This window comes from Rasamsonia byssochlamydoides (genome assembly GCF_041956645.1).
Source record: "Rasamsonia byssochlamydoides strain NRRL 3658 unplaced genomic scaffold VTN77scaffold_48, whole genome shotgun sequence".
In the NCBI taxonomy this organism is placed as follows: domain Eukaryota; kingdom Fungi; phylum Ascomycota; class Eurotiomycetes; order Eurotiales; family Trichocomaceae; genus Rasamsonia; species Rasamsonia byssochlamydoides.
In genome coordinates this window covers 76,068-98,012 of record NW_027192431.1, presented here as the reverse complement: position 1 = coordinate 98,012, position 21,945 = coordinate 76,068, and the positions used below count along the sequence as shown (strand labels likewise).

Here is a 21,945-nt window from a genome sequence, read left to right as displayed (position 1 = left end):
AGCAGGCTAGAAAAGCTTTTATCATGGCAACACCCAAGAACGACCACGAAGAGACCGTCCCTGTCGACCGTCTAGTTGGCGCTCCTACGCTACCAGATCAATACGCCGACGAAAGCTACAAGCTCTTCTCCAAAGTGCAGGTAACCGATCCAACCCCCGACGAGGCGCGACACATCCGGAACAAATGTCTCTGGCGGATTCTGCCGTTTATCTGTATTGGCTACCACATCATGTATGTGGACAAGCAGACTGTACGTCTGTCTTTTCTTGAGTTCAACAGACGTATTAATGCATTGATTAATGTACTTCCAGCTGGGAAGCTCTGCCATCCTCGGGATCATGACCGATGCGCATCTGAATTCGACGCAGTATAACTGGCTGTCCTCCATCTTCTACTTTGGATACTTGCTCGCGGAATGGCCTCAGAACTGGGCTCTGCAAAGATTTCCCGTTGCAAAGTGGCTGGCAGCCAATCTCGTTCTGTGGTTAGTGTCCAGCTCCTATCTATCGTGGCAGTGATAGTAACTACCTGCTGACCACTGTCGACAGGGGCGGGATCACCCTCCTGCACATCCCGTGCCAGAACTTCGCCTCGCTCTTCGTCGTCCGCTTCTTCCTGGGCTTGGCCGAGGCCTGCATTGTGCCTGCTTTCCTCCTCTCCCTGTCCATGTTCTTCACCTACCAGGAGCAGGCAGTCATGATGCCGATCATGTGGTCGATTGGGAACGCGAGTCCGATCACATCCGGCTTGTTGTCGTATGCCGTTCTGTGGATTCGTAGTGGTAGTTTTGCGCCGTGGAAGTGGTTCATGGGTGCGTTCACCACCCTTGCTAGGCGAGATAGTTATTGATATGGTATGAATGGTATGATGAGGGTTTAACTTGTCTGCAGTAATCACCGGCTCGATTACAGTCATCTTCGGTGCCTTCGTCTGGCTTTTCTTCCCCGATAGTCCGCTGCATGCGACGTTCCTGACGTACGAAGAACGGGCCCAGGCGATACTGCGCATCAAGGAGAACCATTCGGGTATCGAGCAGAAGCGGTTTAAGAAATATCAGTGAGTGAGCTGTAGCGAAGAAGTGATTGATAAGTCCGTTCAGATTCAGCTATAAGCAGTGTCCTGTCACTCTTTTTAGCTCAGTGAAAGATTTCTGACATTTGCAACAAGTCCCTACTTACATATGTATGTACTTTTCAGGTTCATCGAAGCCATCACCGATGCAAAGACGTGGCTCTTCTTTCTCCACTCCTGGTCCCAAGAGATGGCCAACGGCATCACCAACCAGTACTCGCTCATCATCAACTCATTTGGGTTTACCGTCCTGCAGACGACCTTGCTTGGATGTGTGACTGGCGCAGTCTCTTTTGTCTCGCTTGCTGCGGCGGCTTATGCACTGGCCAAGACGACTGTAGTTATACATGAATATTTTGGTTGCGATTACTGATTACTGACATGTCAACTTACAGAACTGCCGAGCGTGGATATCTCTACTTGCTTACATCCCCGGCGCGCTGTCGAGTATCCTTCTCCTGGGTCAGTTTCGTTTCGTTTCCTACGAACCTCCCTACCTAGGTTGTTTCTTACTGACCGCATCAGCCCTCCCCTGGTCGAATCGATGGGGCCTCATCACGGGGATATGGATCCGCTCCACGACAGGGATCCCTTACGCCGTGGTCATGATCTGGTCCGCCAACGCGTCGGCCGGCCACACCAAGAAGACCACGGTCATCGCGCTGTATCATATCGGGTACGGACTGGGGAATATCATTTCGCCGCAGCTGTTTGTACCTGAATGGAAGGTTTGTCTTGTCGAGACAGATGATGGATTGCGAGCTAAATGTAATGTTTATACTTCTAGCCGCGGTATCGACCGACGTGGATCATCCTGCTTATTGTATGGCCATTTTCGTTTTCTCTTCCTTTTTGTGTTGGACTGACTGACTCACTCTTATTCCTGCCTGTCCTGTCTTCCTGTCTACATAGGTCTCCGTCATCCTCCCATCAATCATCATCCTCTTCCTGCGCTTCTACCTCTCACGCGAGAACAAACGCCGGGACGCCCTCGCAGCCGCAAACCAGATCCTCGCAACCGGGATTGTTGAGTATGTTGATGCGTACGGGGCCAGGGTCGCTCATGTTGTGGACAATAACCAGCTGGATTTGACGGATCGGGAGAATTTGATGTTGTGAGTTTGAGTCTCTCCCTCCCTCCCTCCCTCTGCGTGTGCGTGTGCATGTGTGTGTCATTGGTGTGACCATGACTGATGTGGTTGGTGTAGTCGCTACGTCCTATGATTTCCAGTCAAGATGAGTTGACTTAATGATAATTGTAGATAGATGTATCGGCAAGGGCGGTTTTTTTTATATTTTACAAGCCGGGATATAGGAGCCCCTCTATGATCAATACAGATCAGTATAGCCAGCTGAAGTCTAGAGCCTTCTTTATGTAGTCCAGTATAATCCTATTAGGGTAATTATTAGCCTTTCTCCTTAGAAAAGGCATTACCCATAAGAGTAGAATTACTAATACTCCTACCCGCTTATTGCTCCTCCTTGTATTTTGGTTAATGACTATTTCTTATTAATCGGGTATAATAATAGGAGAAAAGAGAAATTAATCTATTCTAGCTAATTGCTTATCCACCTTCTATCCTTCTTAAATGGTATTGTGACTAGGTGTTATCTATGAGGCCTTGATTTTTATATAGAGCAAGAAGATATTGTATATCTCCTATAACCATCTTACCCTACCTAGTAAGGGTAATGAGACGAGATAGTATTAGTACCTAGGAGTTTTAAACCAGCTCATAATTGTCTACTTTGCCATTATTATAAGATTGGTAGAATAGCAATGACTCGAGTATATTTATTATTGATAATTAATTGATAGCCTTATAATAATGGGTATTAGGAAAGCAATATCAAAGTAAAAGGAGGTTTGTCTTAATTTGTTGGAAACAGTGACTGATCAAAAGGGGGAAGTCGATTCGATCGTAAGGAGCTCATCTTAGCTTCATCGATATAAATATATGGACTACTAGACCCCAGCACCGCGTTGAGGTGCGAGCTCATCGTGGGGGATAAATATCTTGTTATGATTGTTGATATTGTTTGAACCGCTAAACATGGATATGTATTCTCCTGAGTAAGTCATCGAGACAGAATATTAATCTTGGATTGCAAGTTACATTTTTTTTTCGCAGTCCTAGGACTGACTTATTCTTCTTTCTCTATACTGTATAGCTCTCTATCATCCTCCGCTTGATCATCATCCTCTTCCTACAGTTTTGTCCCTCTTGCAAGAACAAACATTATAATGCCCTCACAGCTACAAACCAGGTCATTATATTGCTACTTGGATTGTTGAGTCCATCAATGCAGATAGTGCCGAGGTCGCTCACATGGTGGACAACAACCAACTGGACCTAACAAATTGGAAGAATGTGACGTTGTGAGTTTGAATTTGGCTCTTTTTATTGGTGCCTGAGGCCTCTGCCCATCGTCTGAGGACACCAACCTGACAAAGGTCTCGCCTCCCTGCAGGATGTCGGAGATCAGAAATCATGAGAATTCTACAGAATCAGCCTAGATTTCGGCACAAGTCAGGTTCGTAGGAGATGCATCTTTCTTTATCTTCTGGAAATAATTGTTAAGTAGCTAATTTGAGCGCTGTATTAATCTTGATGACTTGGTTTCTGTATTGATGACAGTTACGTCCTACAATTTCCTGTTAATAGTACAGGCTGACATACACAGTCTGTATATTTATAAACTCGAAGCGGAAATATAAAAAGAGTATCCTCTAAATTTCGTACCGCGTAATGGGCCTCTGTATTGTACACACATCAAATTGTAGTCGACGTGTGACAACATCTACACAAAATAACTATAACAGACACATAAAAGATAAACATACATTTGCTAGCGACTGACGTCATCCGATGCCTAGTCTGCCTTATTAGGTTAGACGGTAGCTTTTAGCGGGTCCTCGGGAGGGGGCGACAGCCTTAGTTAGGGTTAGCTCTCAAATCCCGACGTATTAGAACTGCGTTCTCGATCCATCGCCTTGCCATTTTAGGTAATTATTCTCCTCAGTGAACGTTGCTGATGGCTCTTTGCTTGCTTGCTTGCAAACACACACATCAATTATCATACATAGGTATCATCTATACGTATCCATCATGATATGATTAACTTCCATTGTAATCTTGCACGAGATGTGGATGTGGATGTATTTCTCTTGGTTCGTTGTCCAGGTCGACCTTTGATGATGATGATGATGATGATGATGATGTAGTGACACTAGTCGTCATTGCTTCGGACATATTGACGGTGTCGGTAACGGTGACAGCTGCCTCAAGATCTTGCGGAGAATGAGAATGAGGGTGGCGAGTGTCTTGCTCTTCAGAAAGTCGATGTCGGCGCAGAATTGGAATGAGAAGGGTATTGTGTCGGTTAGGACTGTGAAAGAATTGGCATTGTCAGTGAGTGAGAAGGATAACAGGATCCAAAACTTCAGAGAGAGATTATTTTATGCAATGGTTTATAGCACAACGATATATATAAAGAACTGAACTGGAGAAAAGAGAGAGAGAGGGAGGGAGGGAACCTCCGAAGAAAAGACTCGCACGAGTATAGATGCTCATACAGCCCCTCCGGGCAACACCGTAGAAATAAAAATGCCCTAGCAAAATAGACCATATATCTTTATACCTCAATTTCTCGGACTAATTCAGATAATAATTGAGGCTTATTAAATAATAGTCATTGTTATATAGCATTCGTGAATTCTATTGAAAAAAAGCTTAATAGATTACCATAGGGTCCTATTATATGAGAAAAGCAAGTCACTATTTTTAATGATTATTTACTACAAAATTAGTTATAAATTATATCTCGAATTTTTCCTCTAAGCTACGAGATGATTAAATATTCTTATATTATAAAATTCGATTAATATATATACGTATACAATTTAGTGATTTTGACTTTATAAAATTACTCGTTACCTATGAATGTCGAGAAATAATTAACGCAATTCATCAAGTTTTGCGGGAAAACAGGGTGTGGGTGGAAACTTACGAACTAGTACTGCCAGCCTTACCAGTCGAGAAACTGATATCATCCCCTTTCAGCATCAAAAATCACTCGATCAAGACATGTAGCCACCGCAAGCGGCATTTAGCTTGGTGGTCTGACCATTGGTCCGACTGTCATTACTGTCAGCTGTGCAGACGTGGCTGCGGGTCATTGACCCGTAGAGATCACGAGTCACCGCCGCAAACCCCGCATTTGGCATGTCTTTGCTCGTTTTCAACCACCAACGAGGGGGATCTCCTTGCCCGGATATGCAGTTGTGCGGCTATTATTCATTCTCCTGAATTCTGAGAAGCCAGTCTTTATATCCCTCAGGCATTAAGGCAGCAAGCACCGCCACTGGACGATGGGGCCGAAGAAAGTTGGCCATTCGCAGCGGACCGCAGAGCCGGCAGATCCGCGCCAGGGGCCAAACGGCCAGTCAGCGTGGCGGGATAATTATTGCTGACGCCGCTGTGTCCTTTTCCTCAGTTATCAGTCGTGTTGCCTCCCTCTTTCATACCTAAGGAGTCTTCGTCTGTTGATATGGATTAACCAGGTGTGATACACAGCTGGCACACTTCTGACGGACGAGATCGCGGCGAGGCCGTTCGAAAGTATGCAGCAGCCCGAGCACGACGACGGCCGCTTCGAAGACCGCGAAGATGCGCCCTTCCTCGCGGATCAGGCCTCTGCCTCTGCTCCTCCCCGTGCCGACCCCTCGACCGCGTCCCGCGAGAAACTGCGGATCCGACTGATGATCACGCTCTTCACCATCATCCTCCTCGTCGAGACCGGCAATGCCATGACGTCGGGGCCCACCACCCGCATCTACGAGGCGATCGCGTGCAAGAGTTATTACGAGGCCACCGACCCGACCCAGATCGGCACTGATGGGCAGGTTCCGGAGAGCTTGTGCAAGGGTCGAGAGGTGCAGGGCGAGGTGGCGATCGTGAAGGGCTACGGAGAGCTGTTTGATGGAGTGGCCAGTATGGTTGACGAAATAAATGGTGACAGTGGATGATGCTGATGCTGGTAGGCATTCTCCTTGCGGTGCCGTACGGGTTGCTGGCCGATCGCATCGGCCGCAAGCCCACTATCCTCTTGAGCATCCCCGGCTTCGCGCTCAACATCCTCATCACGGGGGTCACCCTGTATTTTTCGAACATCTTCCCTTTGCGGGCAGTCTGGTTGTCCGCCCTGTCGTGGCTGATTGGCGGTGGATTGGTGGTTGCGGCGGCGATTATCTGGACGATGATGGCTGACGTGACGACGGAGGAGCAGAGGTAGTTATTTCTCCTCTTCTTCCTTTTTTATACTCGAGAATGGCCAAGCTGACCACGGCTAGATCTGCCATGTTCTTCCAATTCGGCGTCGCGGTAATGGGGTCGGAATTCTTGTCCAACTCGATTAGCTCGTGGTTGATGGTCTTGAATCCCTGGATTCCCATGTTGATAGGCTGGGGGATTGTCCTGTTTGGCATGCTGCTGGGTTTGACGCTCCCCGAGACGATGCATGCCTTCCCGTCAAAGCCGGACCAACAGGCGCATGAACTGTCGGATCTATCCACGGACGACGGAGACGCCCGGCCGTTCGAGAAGGAGAAGCGCAAGAAGGATCTGCGGACCCGGATCAAGTCTGCGGCATTGACCTATTCCTTCATTACGAAGAATAAGCAGGTGATGCTGCTGCTGTCCGCCTTTCTGGTCTACCGACTCAGCCGGGGTACGTCGTGGTTCCTCACCCAGTACGTGTCCGTCCGGTATGGCTGGACGATTGCAGCCGCCAACATGCTAGTATCGCTCAAGTCGATCCTCATGGTCATCCTGTTGAGCGCGATCCTTCCAGCGGCGTCGTGGTACCTGATGAAACGACGCGGCATCGAGAGCCGTCGGAAGGACCTGATCCTGACCAAAGCCAGCGTCGCGAGTCTGATCATCGGCACGCTGGGAATCGGCCTTTCGCCGCATGCGGCCATCATGATCTTCTGCCTGGTCATCCAGACCATGGGAGCGGGCTTCGTGTACACGACGCGCTCGCTCGTCACGACCATGATCCAGCGCGACCAGACGGCGCGGCTGTACACGGTGATCGAGATCATCCAGGCGCTGGGGATGATCCTCGCCAGTCCGACGATGACGACGTTTTTCAAGTGGGGTCTGGACCTGGGCGATTTCTGGACCGGACTGGCCTGGATGCTGGCCAGCGGGCTTTTTGGCGTCGTGGCGGCCGTCCTGTGGGCGGTGAAGTTGCCTCCGGCGCCCGCGATGAGTGATGATTAGGATAAGACGACATGGGGCGGTGCTTGTGATTTGTCAATTATCAAGATTGATGTTCTGTTCTGTTGATATTTATTGTATATATATATACATATATATATATTGTATATATATATATGTGTCGGGTGGCATTAGCTTGTATATATAATATATATATACATAGGTATAAATTGATAGTCATAGAGTTTACTTGTTTTCTGTCGCATTGTCTGTGGACTGGCCTCCACAGGGTCTATACCATGGGAACTGTGTTGACGTTGGCGAACAAAGAAGGGTATTGGTAGAAATTGGCAGCACACCGCAAGCTGTCGATGACGCAGGAACAAAGCCAAGATGGCCTTTCGAAAGAAGTCAGCCTCGTTTCAACGCAGAGCCTCTCTCATCGTCTACTCAAGCAATTAATTTGGTTGGCTACATGTCTGATGAGGAGTTTTGTCTTCTCTTTCTAAGGACACTGCACTGATCATAGCATGGCGCTTCAGTCTGTTGGGTTATTTTATCTGTCATTATACGACGAACACTATCGTCGAAGCAAGTCCCATGAAACTAGTTCGAGGGTATCGAAATTACAAAATATAATAGCGCCGAACTGAACGAATGAATATGCCTCCGCTACAAGCTCTGGCGCTGGGCACGTGCTTGCTGCAGTCGGCGAGCTACCAACGGACTCTCCTCGTCGACCAGATCCAGATGATGCGCATGGAGACATGCTCGCCGGGAGTCCTCCACCGTCGTTTGGACGCGTTTCAGCACGTCGTCTTCGTATTCATCGATCAGTGCACGCAGCTCTTGCAACGACACGTCGCTTCCAGGCTTGAGCTTCGCCGCAAGTCGCAGCGCGAAGTCGTTGACATCGGCGACAGCCTGGTTGGCACCTTCTCCGCGGACTGCATGCCCCAAATGTCAGTATGCGTATGCATATAGGACAACAGGACGGTTACGCACACATCGTCATGGTATGAGCAGCATCGCCCATCAACAGCATCCGCCCGCGTCCATGGGCCCCCGCGTCCGGCAGCCAGTCGTCGATGTTGATCGATGTCGCTTCTGCGTCTGCTGGGATGTTTTGCACCAGCGACCGGAAGGGCTCGGCCCAATCCGCGGCGAGTTGCCTCATCACCGCGATGCGTTCTTCATTGCTTGCTGGGATAGCGATACCTTTTGCCGTAGGCCACGACATGACGATCTGGCAGAGGTAGTCTGTCGTCTGGTTTCCTGAGCTGTGCGGTGTTTCGAGGACTGATCACCAGTCAGTGAGTTAGACTATACTTCTGTCTGGTGCACGTACAGCTAAAGAACAGATACACGCCAGACTCGCGATGCGTGCCTTGAAAGAAGTACGGGTCAATGGCGCGTGCACCGGCAGCCTGTTCGACGGAATAGCGCGGCGTGACTCCTAGCATCCGCACGGGAATTGGCCGATTCTGATATGAAGATGGGTACATGATCTGGCGGAGACGAGAACGAGAGCCATCGCAGCCGACGACCAGACAGCCCTGGACGGAGGTGCCGTCCTCGAAATGCGCAATGGCCATGTCGTCGAGGCTGTCCACGGCTTTCAACCGTTTCGACCACTGTATAACAGTCAGCATTTGTGACTCAATGAGAGGGTATTTTGCTCACCTCAATTTCGATACCCATGGCCAGAATCTCCCTCAGCTTCCCCCGACTGAACCGCATCCTCTTCGCGGCAGGAACGTTATACTTGGCGACGCCCGTGCTGAGATCGAACAGTGTGAATCGGCCATAGTCACCCGTTTCGAGCGCTTCTCTCGTGACGTGCGACTCTTCCAGCCGCTGCACGACCTCCGCGGGCAGCATGTTGCAGAGGAGCGAGTGCGCCCAGTGGATTGTCAGACCCCATCCTCCGACCCGCGAGGTCATGGACGCATCGCGCTCGAAGATGCGGAAGGGGATGCCCTGGCGGCGCAGGTACTGTGCCAGGGTCAAGCCGCTGATGCCGGCGCCGATGATCAGGACGGGGAGGGTTGTCATTGAGCAGTCTTTATCCTGCAGCGAGGATCCTCTGAGAGGCCTTGTGAGGGGCGGCATCCGTCTTTAAGATGTCATATCATCCAGAAAATCACGGCCCAACAGATCAGCCGACTCGTCTTCCATGACATTATGTATGTATGTATGCAATTAATAATTCCCAGAACAGCGTCCACCACTCACCATCATCGCAGACCCGCCCTCCATGTGTGAGTTCGAGTGTGAGTGTGATTCCCTAGCGGGGAAGATCAGGATCCACCCATCAGATGAGACATGTTACACCAGCTAGCTGCCCAGCCTGCCCTGCTGCAGCAACTGCCCAGTAGGTGTCTCCGACAGAGTTGAGTCGGATGTCAAGCTGTGAGCTTAACGAAGGTGGCGTGCCATTCGATCTCGGAGTTAACGGACGAATACACAGACGGTGGGGACATAACATGTCACCATACAGATATGGACATACATACTGTAGTTGTATACAGCACTGATGTATGAACATACAGTATGTGTTCTGTATATGAATGATTATACGGATACCCAGTCTGCGCAGATCACTCCCCATTATAATAATAATAATAATTATAATTATTCTGTACCGGATAGAATAATGCAGCAGCTTGGATGTACAGATGCAATATGCGCATTACTAATCACCCTTCACAAGAATTCTATTTTAGTTCTGCCCACACCCACGGAACTTACTTCGCACCGATCGCTCCGATCATCATCTACCTAGGTACATGCTCCGTACGTAGACTCCGTATATTATTAGTACTACCTCCTCCATATTTTCCGTACAGAGTATGTAGTCCATGGCGAGAGTCCGGCTGGTGGAGACTCAAAGTGTAGGATTGTTAGGTCTGTACAGGCCGCTAGGTTGTTGATCCAAGAAGCTACTGTTGAACATACGAGGTACTATCAGATAATTGACTCGCTGGAAAAAAACAACGTGGAGGCAAAAAAAAAAGTAAATGTCGACCTGTGTACGGAGTACATACATACATATATATGTGTACAGAGCCTTTTCTTTTCTTGTCTTCTCAGTCGTACGGCAGACTTTTCGTACGTTAGGGACAAAATAAGTTTTCGAGTAATTCTTTTTTTGACCAACTGGCGTTGGCCCCATAGCATTAAAAAATAGCGAAGCCTATAGCAAAGCCCATGAGAAACCCACGTGAAGCCTATATTGAAGCGGATAAGAACCTTCCAGGAAACCTATAACCAAGCCCATAAGAAGCCGATAAGAAGCCCTCGCGAAGCCTATAACGAAGCCAATAAGCCCCAATTTAGCCAAATAGAAATCCTATAATAGCGCTAGTTAAACCCCCAAGAAACCCCCACAAAGCCTGTAACAAAGCCCATAAGAAATTTTTGAAAAGTATATCGTAAAGTCCATAAGAAGCCGTAAGAAGCCATAAGAAACCCCTGGGAAGTTGATATTGAAGCCGATAAGAAATACCTACAAAGCCTATAATAAAGCTAATAAGAAAGCTATAAGACACCCCTGCAAAACAGATAATAAAGCCTGTGAAAAGCCCTGTGAAGCCTGTAGGAAGCCAATAAGAAGCCCCTGCGAAGCCCATAATAAAGCCCAAAAGAAACACATACAAAGCCTACAACAAGCCAATAGGAAGCACCCATAAAACCTATAGCAAAGGTAATAAGAAACCCATATGAAGCCTATAATAAAGTAAATAAGAAGCGGCTGTGAAGCCGATAATAAAGCCAATAAGAAACCGCTATGAAGTCTATAATGTGAAGTCCATGAGAAACCCCCACGAAGCATATGATGAAGCCGTTAATAAAGCCCATAAGAAGCACTGTAAAGTGTATAATAAAGCCTATAAGAAGCCCTCATGAAGCCTATAACAAAGCCGATAAGAAACCCATGTCAAGCCTATGAGAAGCCTATGAGAAGCCCATAAGAAACCCTGCAAAGCGTATAACAAAGCCTATAAGAAGTGTTTATGAAGCCTACAACAAAGCTGATAAGAAACCCATGCGAAGCCTGTGGAAAGCCCACTATGGTGGTGGAAGTGCCTCGTCGAAGTAGGCAAATAGGCCAGGCAGATATGGACATGAGAACCACCAAAGAATAACCTCAACAAGTAATAACAAACCAATCTGAGAGACAAATGACCAAGAACTAGACTGATCTACTGAGCATCTGACTAAACAAGTGACTGAGAACCTGATCTGAGAACTGTATTATATATAATGTGTAGATATGTTGCTGATAAGGCTGTCAGTACACAATCCATATAGATGATGGGGACAAACTCAGCATATGTGATCTCTTATGTAATTGGGGTGAATCCCGAACTACACCATGAGAAGCCTATGAGATGAGAAGCCTATGAGAAACCCCTGTGAAGCCTGTAATAAGTAAGAAGCAGCCCTACAACAAAGCCCATAAGACGCCCGTAGAAACCCCCGCGAAGCCTACGATGACGCCAAAAGAAACCCCTAGGGAGCCTATAATGAAGCCGATCAGAAGCCCTACAACGCCCCTATAAAGTCTATAGCGAAGCCATTATAATAAGTAAAACTTATAAAAGTTAAACAAAACTAAGTGCATTATATTGTAGTCAGGGATTCACCCCTAATTGCATATGTAGTCACATAGCACCATCTCTTGCGCTGTCATGAATATAGATTATTTGCTGACAGCCTCACCAGCAACACATCTACACATCACAATACACAGTTCTCAGCTCAGGTCCTCAGTTAATTTTTTCAGTCAGCACTCAGTAGACCAGTCAGATTCTTAGTCATTATCTTCAAGGAGATCATTTGTCAGCATGCGATGTTCATCTTCCTTGTTTCTCATGCCCACATCTGGCTGACCCAATCGCCTACTTCGACCAGGCATTTCCACCACCGATATAACTAACACAGACGATAACTTATATATAAAATCTTAAAAAGATTTAATATATAACATTAGTCGATAGAAAGCATGTCAAAAATAGTTATCTTTATTTTGACTTTACTATAGGCTTCTCAAGGGCTTCTCATGGGCTTCTCATAGGTTTCGCAGGGGTTTCTTATCACCTCAATTGTAGGCTTTGCAGGAGTTTCTTATCGGCTTCGTTGCAGGCTTCGTGGGGGCTTCTCATGGCTTCTCATAGGCTCTATAGGGGTTTCTTATTGGCTTCATCATAGGCTCTGTGGGGGTTTCTCATGGACTTCATTATAGGCTTCGTAGGATTCTTATAGACTTCTTATTTGCTTTATTATAGGCTTCACAGAGGTTTCTTATCAGCTTCATTATAGACTTCGCAGCGGCTTCTCATGGGCTTTGTTATAGGCTTGTTATCAGCTTTGCTGTAAGCTTTGTTATACCTATAGGCTTCATTACAGGCTTCATAGTGTTTTCTTTTATTGGCTTTGTTATAGGCTTCGCAGGGGCATCTTATTGGCTTCTCACAGCTTCTCATGTCTTCTCATGTCTTCTCATGGCTTCTCATAGGCTGTATAGGAGCTTCTTATTGGCTTTATTATAGGCTTCACAAGGGCTTCTTATGGGCTTCTCATAGGCTTTATCATAGGCTTCATTGGGCTTTCTTTTAGGCTTCTTACGGGCTTCTTATTGGCTACCTACACATACATACAACAGCCTTTAGCATGCTGACAGGGAATGTACATACATACGTGTACAGACCTGAAGAGGTGTGCAGAGCGGCATTGGGCAGGCAGCCAGAGTCGTTGCCGACTGTACTGCAGCTGTGCCCTTCGCCCTCACATAGATCTTCCGAGGGTGTTTGGGCAGGATGATTGCAGGCAAGGGTTCCGGTGCATAAAAGTTGTTGCGGGGGAGCGAATTTGTATGGGGTTGTCCTCAGGGGCGCTGTTTTCCCATACAAAGTGGGCCACTTTTTTGGGCCCGAAGTGTCGCTTCGTGCGGACTTGGTGAAATTCAACAACCAAGGAAAATCAACCTGGACAGTTGATATATCTAACAGAATATATGATAGAAAAAAAAAATTGCTGCTGCTGAATCCTGCATATTAATACTAGTCAGCCTTTTCCTTTACTTTCTTTGCTCTTAAAACAGTCATGTTGGTTCCATTATATTTAAAATCACTATGAATACTCCGGACTGTTACTACTGTACACTAGAACACAAGACAGATTGCTCATCCAGCTAATCCTTACGAATTATTTTGTCCTGCCTTTGAACGGCCACGACCGAAGAAGGCTACCATATCATAGTCTTGGAACCGCAGGTCTATAACCTCGGGATGACGTCGGATCGGTAGTCGAATAGCGGAAGCGAATGATCTGCAAATGTGGAGAAGGGGAAGCTTCCCCGCATGATGAGCTCAGCTCGGATTCGGGGGACGGATATAGCGATGAGCTCCAAATCCATTGCTTGCTGATCTGTTCTCAGGTACGTACCTGTACGCTACTTCAGAGGACTGGACTGGACTGCATCCCTGTCGACGCATCGCCAGTTCTTCATTCGAAACACCTTCCACCCATCACCACTAGGAATATCATAAACAGTACGGAGTACTCGACTCAAGTACATACGTACATATATTCCTTCGCAGGGATATCTTAAGTTTCTCGCTCGTGTCTATCCATGGTCTTCAAACCTCCAGCATGGCTACCCCCTTTTCCCGCCGACTCCATCCCCAATGACATCCCCATCAGCGAGTTCATTCTAGACGACAAATACGGTCGCGCCCCGCTGGCCACGGCCAGGCAGCCGTTTGTCTGCGGCATCACAGGTCGTGGGTACACCGCTGCAGAAGTCAAGCAGCGGGTTGACGCGCTGGCGCGAGGGTTGGCGAAGGAATTAAACTGGGAGCCGAACGAGGGGTCGGAATGGGACAAGGTTGTTGCTATCTTTTCTGTGAATACGGTATGACGCCTAATATCGACAGATATGCGTATGCGTGTTATGATTTTCTGACTGATTCGCACAGATTGATACCCTCCCCCTCTACTGGGCCATCCACCGACTGTCCGGCATCGCCTCGCCCGCGAACGCATCCTACTCTGTCTCCGAACTGGCGCATCAGTTGCAGTCGTCGGGAGCAAAGGCTGTCTTTACGTGCACCTCGTTGCTTCGTGTTGCCCGTGAAGCGGCGACGAAATGCGGCATTCCTGAAAGCCGGATCTATATCCTCGACAGCGCTGTCTGCGACGATAGCGATCCCGCGGAAACGAGAAAGTTCAAAACCGTCAATGTGCTTATTGAGGCTGGATCAAAGCTGGCACCGTTGCAGCCATTGCGTTGGGAAAAGGGCCAGGGGGCGCGACAATGCGCGTTTCTGTGCTATTCTAGTGGGACGTCTGGCTTGCCGGTCAGTTCTGTTCAGTCCCAGTTCACATACAGTGAGGTACTCAGATGATTGCTGACATGCAGAATGTATGTAGAAAGGGGTCATGATCTCCCACGTCAACGTCATCGCGCATGTTCTCATGATGGCTGCGTTCGAGAGTCCGACTCGCCGGAAAGACCAGCGTGATGTGATCCTGGGGCTGCTCCCTCAAAGCCACATCTACGGACTGGTGGTGATCTGCCACGATGGCGTGTACCGGGGCGACTCGATTATTGTCCTGCCAAAGTTTGAGCTCGTCACGCTGTTGGAGTCGATCCAGCGGTTTAAGATTAATTCGTTGATATTGGTATGAATATCACGAGTGGCCGGCAGCAAGATGAATGTTTAGATATATGTTTCTTGGTCATAGTATACTCACATTAGATGTCGACAGGTCCCCCCAACCGTCATCGTCATGACCAATAACAAGGCCGTTCTGGACCGATACGACCTGAGCAGCGTCAGAGAGATCTATAGCGGCGCTGCGCCCCTTGGCCCTGAGACGGCAAGGCAGCTCCAGGAGCAACATCCGTCGTGGATCATTCGAGGCATATACGGTATGCGATAACCTGGTAGAAACAAAAAGAAAAAGCAGGACTAATCGACCAGGTCTCACCGAATCAACCGCCGTCATCTCCCACACGAGCACGCACGATGTCTTCTACGGATCCTGCGGTTCCCTTCTCCCCGGGTATGAGGCGAAGCTGGTCGCTCCGGATGGATCGGAGATCACCGAATACGACACACCAGGGGAGCTGATCGTGCGCGGCCCGCCTGTCGTGATGGGCTATCTCAACAACCAGAAGGCTACTCAGGAGACGTTCGTGGACGGCTGGCTGCGGACGGGCGATGAAGCGGTCATCCGGAAGAGCGCCCAGGGGCATGAGCATGTGTTTGTTGTCGACAGGATCAAGGAGTTGATTAAGGTGAAGGTATGTAGATAGTATCTTGTCATCGCATCGTCTGTGCGATCATGTGTTATCTCAAGCATGCCAAGTAATACTTCAACTCTACTAACCTGTTGTCAGGGCCATCAAGTCGCTCCCGCCGAACTGGAAGCGCATCTCCTGACTCATCCCGGCGTTGCTGATGCGGCAGTCATTCCGGTACCGGACGAGGCAGCAGGAGAAGTACCCAAAGCATTTATCGTGAGGAGCAGTAGTGCTACTACCGACACAGCAGAACTCATACGAGATGTGACGGCATATGTCGAACAGCACAAGGCACGGTACAAGTGGCTGAAAGGGGGCGTCGAAGTCGTGGACACGATCCCCAAAAGCCCCAGCGGGAAGATCCTGCGGCGGCTGTTGCGTGATAGAGAGAAGATGCGAAGAAATGCCAAGCTATAGTACTCATCACGTCGATAGATCATCTCATGAGAACTGTCTTTATTTCAAATCAACACTTCCTCTATACATTCATTTTATCCTCTATCCCCTCTCATACTCGCTCTTGGGCTCCTCGTAGTAATGCGCCATCTCGACCCCAGCCCTCTGATACCCACACTTGGCATAAAACCCTTCATTCCGCTCCGCACAGTCCAGAATCGTCTTGTAGCAGCCGACGCTGACGGCGATCGAGTCCAGCGTCTGTATGAGCCGCTTGCCGAATTGCTGGCCCTGGTGGTCCTTGCAGATGGAGATGTCTTCGATGTGCCCGATCGTGCCGAGGTTGTGGATGCTGCAGCATATAGATTAGCACAGTCACACTCTTTCTGAGTAGGTGAATACGTTGCTTGGAGTGTAAGCGTACAACTTCCTCTCCACAACCATCGCGCCCGTCCCCACGATGCGATCGTTCTTCTCATCGACAATCACAACGCAGTAATACCACCCCTGCCCATTCGCCTTGATCCAGTCGTACTGCTCGTGGAACTGCTCCTCGGAGATGTCCCCCGTCGCGGTCAGCGTCTGAAGACATTGGAAGAAGCCGCGGTGGTAGTCGTCGCGCGCCAGAGGACGGATCGTGTAGCCGTCTGGGAAGGAGGATGCGACGGCGGGGGAGATCACGGAGGGGGAGAACAGGAGGTTTTGTTCTGCCATGCTCCTTCCCTGGCCGTGAAGGAAGCTTTTTGTCCTGTTGGGACTGACAGTACCGTAATGATTGTTTAAACCAGGCTCTTGCCGGGACAGGGATGCACCTTCATATGAGTAGATGATCTGATCGTCGTTGATTAGCGATTGTCACAAGGTTACATCCCCGCTTCAGATAAGAGTGAAGACGGCTCTTCATTGGCCAGATGCCCGCCCTAGTCACGTTTCCGTTACGTATTGTAACTTACCCCGCAAGCAGTAATTTTGTATCGAGCCAACCTTTTATGCTTGAAGCTTTCTTTTACCTTTGATAGAGGATCAAGTAAAAATGTAGACAAAGAAGCCTTTGAAGGATACCAAGAATGATCTTCAAAGATTGATTATCATGTCGACATAATGTATATTTAAATTAAAAAAATACAAATTCAGACACAAGAGAACAGTGGCCTAACTATGCCTACCTAGGCGTCTGTTAATTGCAGGATGAAACGCTGATTGCGAGCTGACCCATTTGCCTATTGATTACAGCATCATTAGGGCATTGCCACAGAAGCAAGTCCAAGTGTCAATCCTTTCAATCACTTTCAAGCTTTTAACATGAACCTGCTACGACGTGACCGAGCTCAAACACTAGAGGAGAACACAACAACTCCAAGATTCCATTTCTTCCATACATTTCATCCAAAGATGCTGTTAGATCCGTCGAGAGCATTGTTTGTAATCATAGTGATATTTATAACCCGAGAAACAACGTCCATCCTCTAAAGAATCTATACACGACAATGTTCTGACGTCCAGCTCTGTGGCGGATTCTCTGATATCTGGCGCAATTACTCCTCATATACGCTATTCAGAACGTCTAGTAAAAGTCTGGTGTAACATGGCAAGTCAGGTATTAAGAACTATAGCGGGACAGCTATTATTTACTGAGACTCAGCCCCATTGGGTGCGACCATACTATACGTGAAAGCGAAATTTCTCGCAGTCATATACTCTCAATTTAGTCTTTAAGACATGATACCCACTATTGGAAGGCTCAACAGGGAATTGCGTGGTGGCCATGCTGTTCCTTTATCCATGTCGGCACGGAGGATTGACTAGGATGCGGAATCCCCCAAGGCAGTGGTCAGGAAGATAGTTAGATTCGGTAGTTCAGCTACAGGAAAGCCATTGAGTTCCTGTAAGAGAACCAACTAATATAGCATCGATTTCAGAAATTGGTCGATTCCAATTCTCGAGTCTAACCCTGCGTATACAGGTACCTCCTAGTGCTTTGAATTCTAGATATACACTGAGCCAGGTGCACAAAGGTTTTCTTTTGCAATAGACCACATCTATCGTATGTTACTGGCAACCCGATTTTTGAAGATGGCAAAGAGATGGGCCCATATGCAATGGATAAGACAAAAGCAATGAAGACCTTCACTGACCATTTATACTATGGAGGCATAGACAATGACTTAACCTAAGCAGATGGATTGGAAAAGCTTGACAATTAACATACAAGATAGCTAGTTCTCGATCCAATATCTCGAGCATAGCTTCAGCTTGGCATAACCCTTCAGTATCCAGCAGTCCTCAACCATTTGGCCTCAGTCCACTCTGCTGCCAGCATACTACGAACAGATACACACGGTTGGATTGAGACCAAAATAGCAGGCTGCATTATCAGCGGTGCACCGATGATCCGGCTGAGAGAGATTCCTTTGGTCAGAGGGCGTAGTGAATTACCCAGACACGTGTGTACTGTACTTACTGCACAATCACAATAGCCGCTGTTCCCGAAGATGTAGCATAGCTGGCTGCCCTTAAGGCATGCCTGCGATCTTTAAGTATGTGATGATGTATAGTACCTTGAACGGTCAGGTATGAATTATCTTACCCCAGGATAGGTGCCCTCGAGGTCTCTTGGAGGACGAAGGACGCTGGCACGTGTTAAGAGGATGACAGTCGAAAAGATGAAAAGAGATGATGCAGGAAGAAGCTTCATTGCTGTTAATAATATACTTCAATAATGAGTCAATTGAGACGTGATCAATTGCGAGAACAATGGAGTGGTGATCTGAGTATACCGTAGCAGGAGGATGTTCTGTTGATACAATCCCCCAGAGCAGCGACGAGAGATTAATATTCATACGCTTGTGGTTGAGGGTGATTGAGAACAAAGAAATACAAAAGACAAACATGTCGCCAAGATTTCCGTGCGTCCTAACAAAAGGTTATTTGACGACCTCATATTGGAAATGGGCGCAGTCTGGACTGGAGACCTGGAACATCAAGCAAGGCCCGAGAAATGGAGATGGGACTTGAGAATCCGATGTCATGTTGTACAATAATATGCACACCTAACAAGACGAGTGATCACGCGCGAAAAGGTTGGTTGTATCTGACATGCTTCGAGTATTGCAGCTTGGCCGTACAGATTGTCTCCAATCAATGCTGACAACATTGCTGGGTGGATATGAAAACGCACTGTACCATGAGTACAAAGCAGGAATAGTCCTTCGGCATGGTTACATGTCAGCTCCCACATATTCGGGACCGAATGTTGGTGTCGAAGACTTCGAGGGAGATCATATTGGAAGGCTGCTATATAGAATAAATAAGAAAGATGGAGGAAGACCAGAAACATAGTCCATTTCTAAGCCAAACCCCCATATTCGGTAGACTTCTATCACCTTTTTCGCGGGTAGCTGCAGGCTCCACAGCCAGATCGCAAGCTTCCAAAACGCCGACAGTGGGCTGACCATAATGTGCATGGCGCGGGTAGATAGTCCTCGAGCGGCGACTGAATACCAAGTTCGAGTCCATTGATCGAGCTGATCAAGTGATTGTCTGGATGTACTACTGAACTAATGAACCAGACAGAGTCTTGGACTCCAGGAAAGGAAAAATGTCTCAGTTTATGGTGCACTGGTTTTGGATCAGAGGAAGATATATACATACATGACGGGAAAGGAAATTTCTCTTATCTACTATCTGTACTGCCTGGCTTAGGCAGTTCATCTCTTTATAAATTGAAAGAGGAGAAGAGCGATGTATGCAGCGAAACAGAGCTTTGAAAAGGTTCATTGTTTGTGCCTCTAGAAATGTCAAAATTTCTAGTTATGTGATCTAAACGCAAAATTCAACAAGGTCTAAAGCTTCTCTTGCATGGAATGAACATCCATTTGTCCTCCACTGCCACGACTATCCCATCCCATCCCATCCGTTCTAAATCTGCGAGTCATGTCGATGTCGCCTGGGCTTCAATTCTCCTATTCCCAAGGAGCATTGCAAGGTCCGATGTGGTTGCCAAGTGGGCTGCAAGGTTCACTACCGGTCCCTTTGTAATAGCACTGGCCATTATCTACATAAATCAAAGTTATGTCAGTACAAACAGAAACATAGTCACTCTGGAATGAGAATAGCTCACCTGAGCAATAGCAGTAATCTGCTGGGCCTGTTGTGTAGCCGCTGATTACACAGCAAGAGTCAGCGTTCGTTTTGATTTCAGCTCTTGAAAATCGTTGTGAATGTGGAATTGGATGCATACAAATTGTAACATAGATGCTGCGCCGTTGAATAGCCGGTCAAGCTCAGTAGAAGGACTAGTGCTGTAGTAAGAAGCTTCATGACGACAGTGTAACGCGGTTCGAAAGGTTTGAAAGGTCTTGAAATTGATAAAATAAGATGATAGTTGTTCACAGAACCAAGCAGACAGTTTGCTGCGTACTGTCTCAGCTGGGGAAGGGACTACTTCCTGCTTCATATATCCTGAGAAGCTGACATATCAACTGAGTGGCGGCCATGTCCCTGTTACACTGGTCATGCCCTATTGGCAGTGACAGCAATAATGTGGGATTCCTGCCCCAGCGATATATGCTGCCCGGGTTTGAAAAGAACCCTGTACTGTCTGTTTGGTACCTGTATTATAAGTTACCAACAGATCGGGCGCTGAAGAGTTCTCTAAAATCATATACGCGTACCCCCTTTCTTTGAGACAGGCTTGGCAGAAAGAGGGCAGGGGTTCTTTCGTTGTTGGGAGTTTTCCAAAAAGCCTCATATCAGACGAAGAATTGAAAAAGAATACCCAGGGATGTTACTCGACTGACACTGAACTTTGTTGCAACTGCAAGTCAGACATTCCAACCTGCTGTTCCAGCTTCCGTTGAATGAGTTCTATATCAGTGCTCTCAGCCTGTTCAAATATCTTCTGGAATTGTATATCGAAATGTTTTGATATTCCCCTCGTTTATTATGGCGGGACATACAGTAAGGAAGGATGTACGTACAGTAAAAGCGATGCCTCCAACTTGAAACGAAAGCGGAATAATGACTGGGGCGGGAATATAAATGAAATAACTATTGTGCCTGTCAGTTCTGGAACAGAACTTGGCAATGGTACCTTCACCGATTATTCAAGGATCGTAGGCCCGGACGCAGCGCGTATTATATGAACATACGTGCAGTACAGTTAGTGGGGACTGGTTAACTATTAATACCTGTTAAAACGGTACGACTTCGGAGGGTTCTTTCTATCGAGGGAGCAGGCCAAGGAGCAGAGCAATTCAGCCTGAGAAGTGTTCCAAAGTAAATAACCTAATTTTCTTAGAGAGAACCTAATCGTCCCTTAAGCATTCAATAATCAAGTCCGAATTCCGTATGCTTTCCCTCGAAGAGTAACCTCCCTAGAACCCTGAGAGGCACAAGAAGGATCTTTAATCACTAAAGAACCTCTTGCTGGCAAAGAGAAGATCGTCCAGTAGAAATAAGAAGCAAGAAGAAAGCTAATATCGTTCACTGATGGAGCCATCTTGAGAGAGAGGAGAGAGTTGTTCATTGTTCTTGCTATCTACGAGTATGCTGGTGTTCTATATTCCTTTACTGAAGGATTGCATAATCCCCCAGTGCGCTGGTAACAACAACACCTCTCTGGAATGCAAGAACTACTTGGTTGAACCATGGTTCCCAATTGTTTATCTCGAGAATCAACTAACCACTGTGCCCCTGTCGGTTTAACCGTCAATTTCGATTCTTAATACCCTTGTATGGTAAAGGGACCTTTTTTACAGGAGTATTATCGCCTTCACCTTGGCCGTAAATTGACCAATTTTTGCGCCGAAGATGGGTCCCTTATCTGAGCTATTAATTAGGCCAGATTTCAAGCAGAATCCCATGAAAAGAACGTGATTGATTCGTCAATGTAGTCGGCCAGGTATGGATCTCATTGGGGCCATTCATTCAGCAGATCG

The 21,945-nt window shown here is 47.5% G+C and overlaps 6 protein-coding genes across 6 annotated transcripts; 3 read left to right on the top strand and 3 right to left on the bottom strand.

Moving 5' to 3' along the window:
* Positions 1-23: 23 nt before the first annotated feature.
* Positions 24-1,061, top strand: VTN77DRAFT_6262 (uncharacterized protein; the record flags this gene model as incomplete). Its single annotated transcript, XM_069422521.1, has 4 exons — positions 24-251; positions 313-485; positions 550-812; positions 892-1,061. The coding sequence occupies 4 exons, from the start codon at positions 24-26 to the stop codon at positions 1,059-1,061; spliced, it is 834 nt and encodes a 277-aa protein (XP_069276224.1).
* Positions 1,062-5,696: 4,635 nt separating this feature from the next.
* On the top strand, positions 5,697-7,359 carry VTN77DRAFT_6261 (uncharacterized protein; the record flags this gene model as incomplete). Its single annotated transcript, XM_069422520.1, has 3 exons — positions 5,697-6,066; positions 6,117-6,363; positions 6,426-7,359. The coding sequence occupies 3 exons, from the start codon at positions 5,697-5,699 to the stop codon at positions 7,357-7,359; spliced, it is 1,551 nt and encodes a 516-aa protein (XP_069276223.1).
* A 609-nt stretch (positions 7,360-7,968) lies between these two features.
* VTN77DRAFT_6260 (uncharacterized protein) lies at positions 7,969-9,351 on the bottom strand (the record flags this gene model as incomplete). Its single annotated transcript, XM_069422519.1, has 4 exons — positions 7,969-8,243; positions 8,302-8,595; positions 8,645-8,930; positions 8,980-9,351. 4 exons carry the CDS (start codon positions 9,349-9,351, stop codon positions 7,969-7,971), a joined length of 1,227 nt encoding a protein of 408 aa, XP_069276222.1.
* Positions 9,352-13,933: 4,582 nt separating this feature from the next.
* Positions 13,934-16,027, top strand: VTN77DRAFT_6259 (uncharacterized protein; the record flags this gene model as incomplete). The annotated part of the gene is made up of 6 exons (XM_069422517.1): positions 13,934-14,215; positions 14,280-14,660; positions 14,734-14,985; positions 15,073-15,235; positions 15,288-15,610; positions 15,707-16,027. 6 exons carry the CDS (start codon positions 13,934-13,936, stop codon positions 16,025-16,027), a joined length of 1,722 nt encoding a protein of 573 aa, XP_069276221.1.
* Positions 16,028-16,108: 81 nt separating this feature from the next.
* On the bottom strand, positions 16,109-16,720 carry VTN77DRAFT_6258 (uncharacterized protein; the record flags this gene model as incomplete). The annotated part of the gene is made up of 2 exons (XM_069422516.1): positions 16,109-16,358; positions 16,431-16,720. The coding sequence occupies 2 exons, from the start codon at positions 16,718-16,720 to the stop codon at positions 16,109-16,111; spliced, it is 540 nt and encodes a 179-aa protein (XP_069276220.1).
* Positions 16,721-18,519: 1,799 nt separating this feature from the next.
* Positions 18,520-18,846, bottom strand: VTN77DRAFT_6257 (uncharacterized protein; the record flags this gene model as incomplete). Its single annotated transcript, XM_069422515.1, has 2 exons — positions 18,520-18,530; positions 18,594-18,846. The coding sequence occupies 2 exons, from the start codon at positions 18,844-18,846 to the stop codon at positions 18,520-18,522; spliced, it is 264 nt and encodes an 87-aa protein (XP_069276219.1).
* Between the last annotated feature and the right edge of the window lie 3,099 nt (positions 18,847-21,945).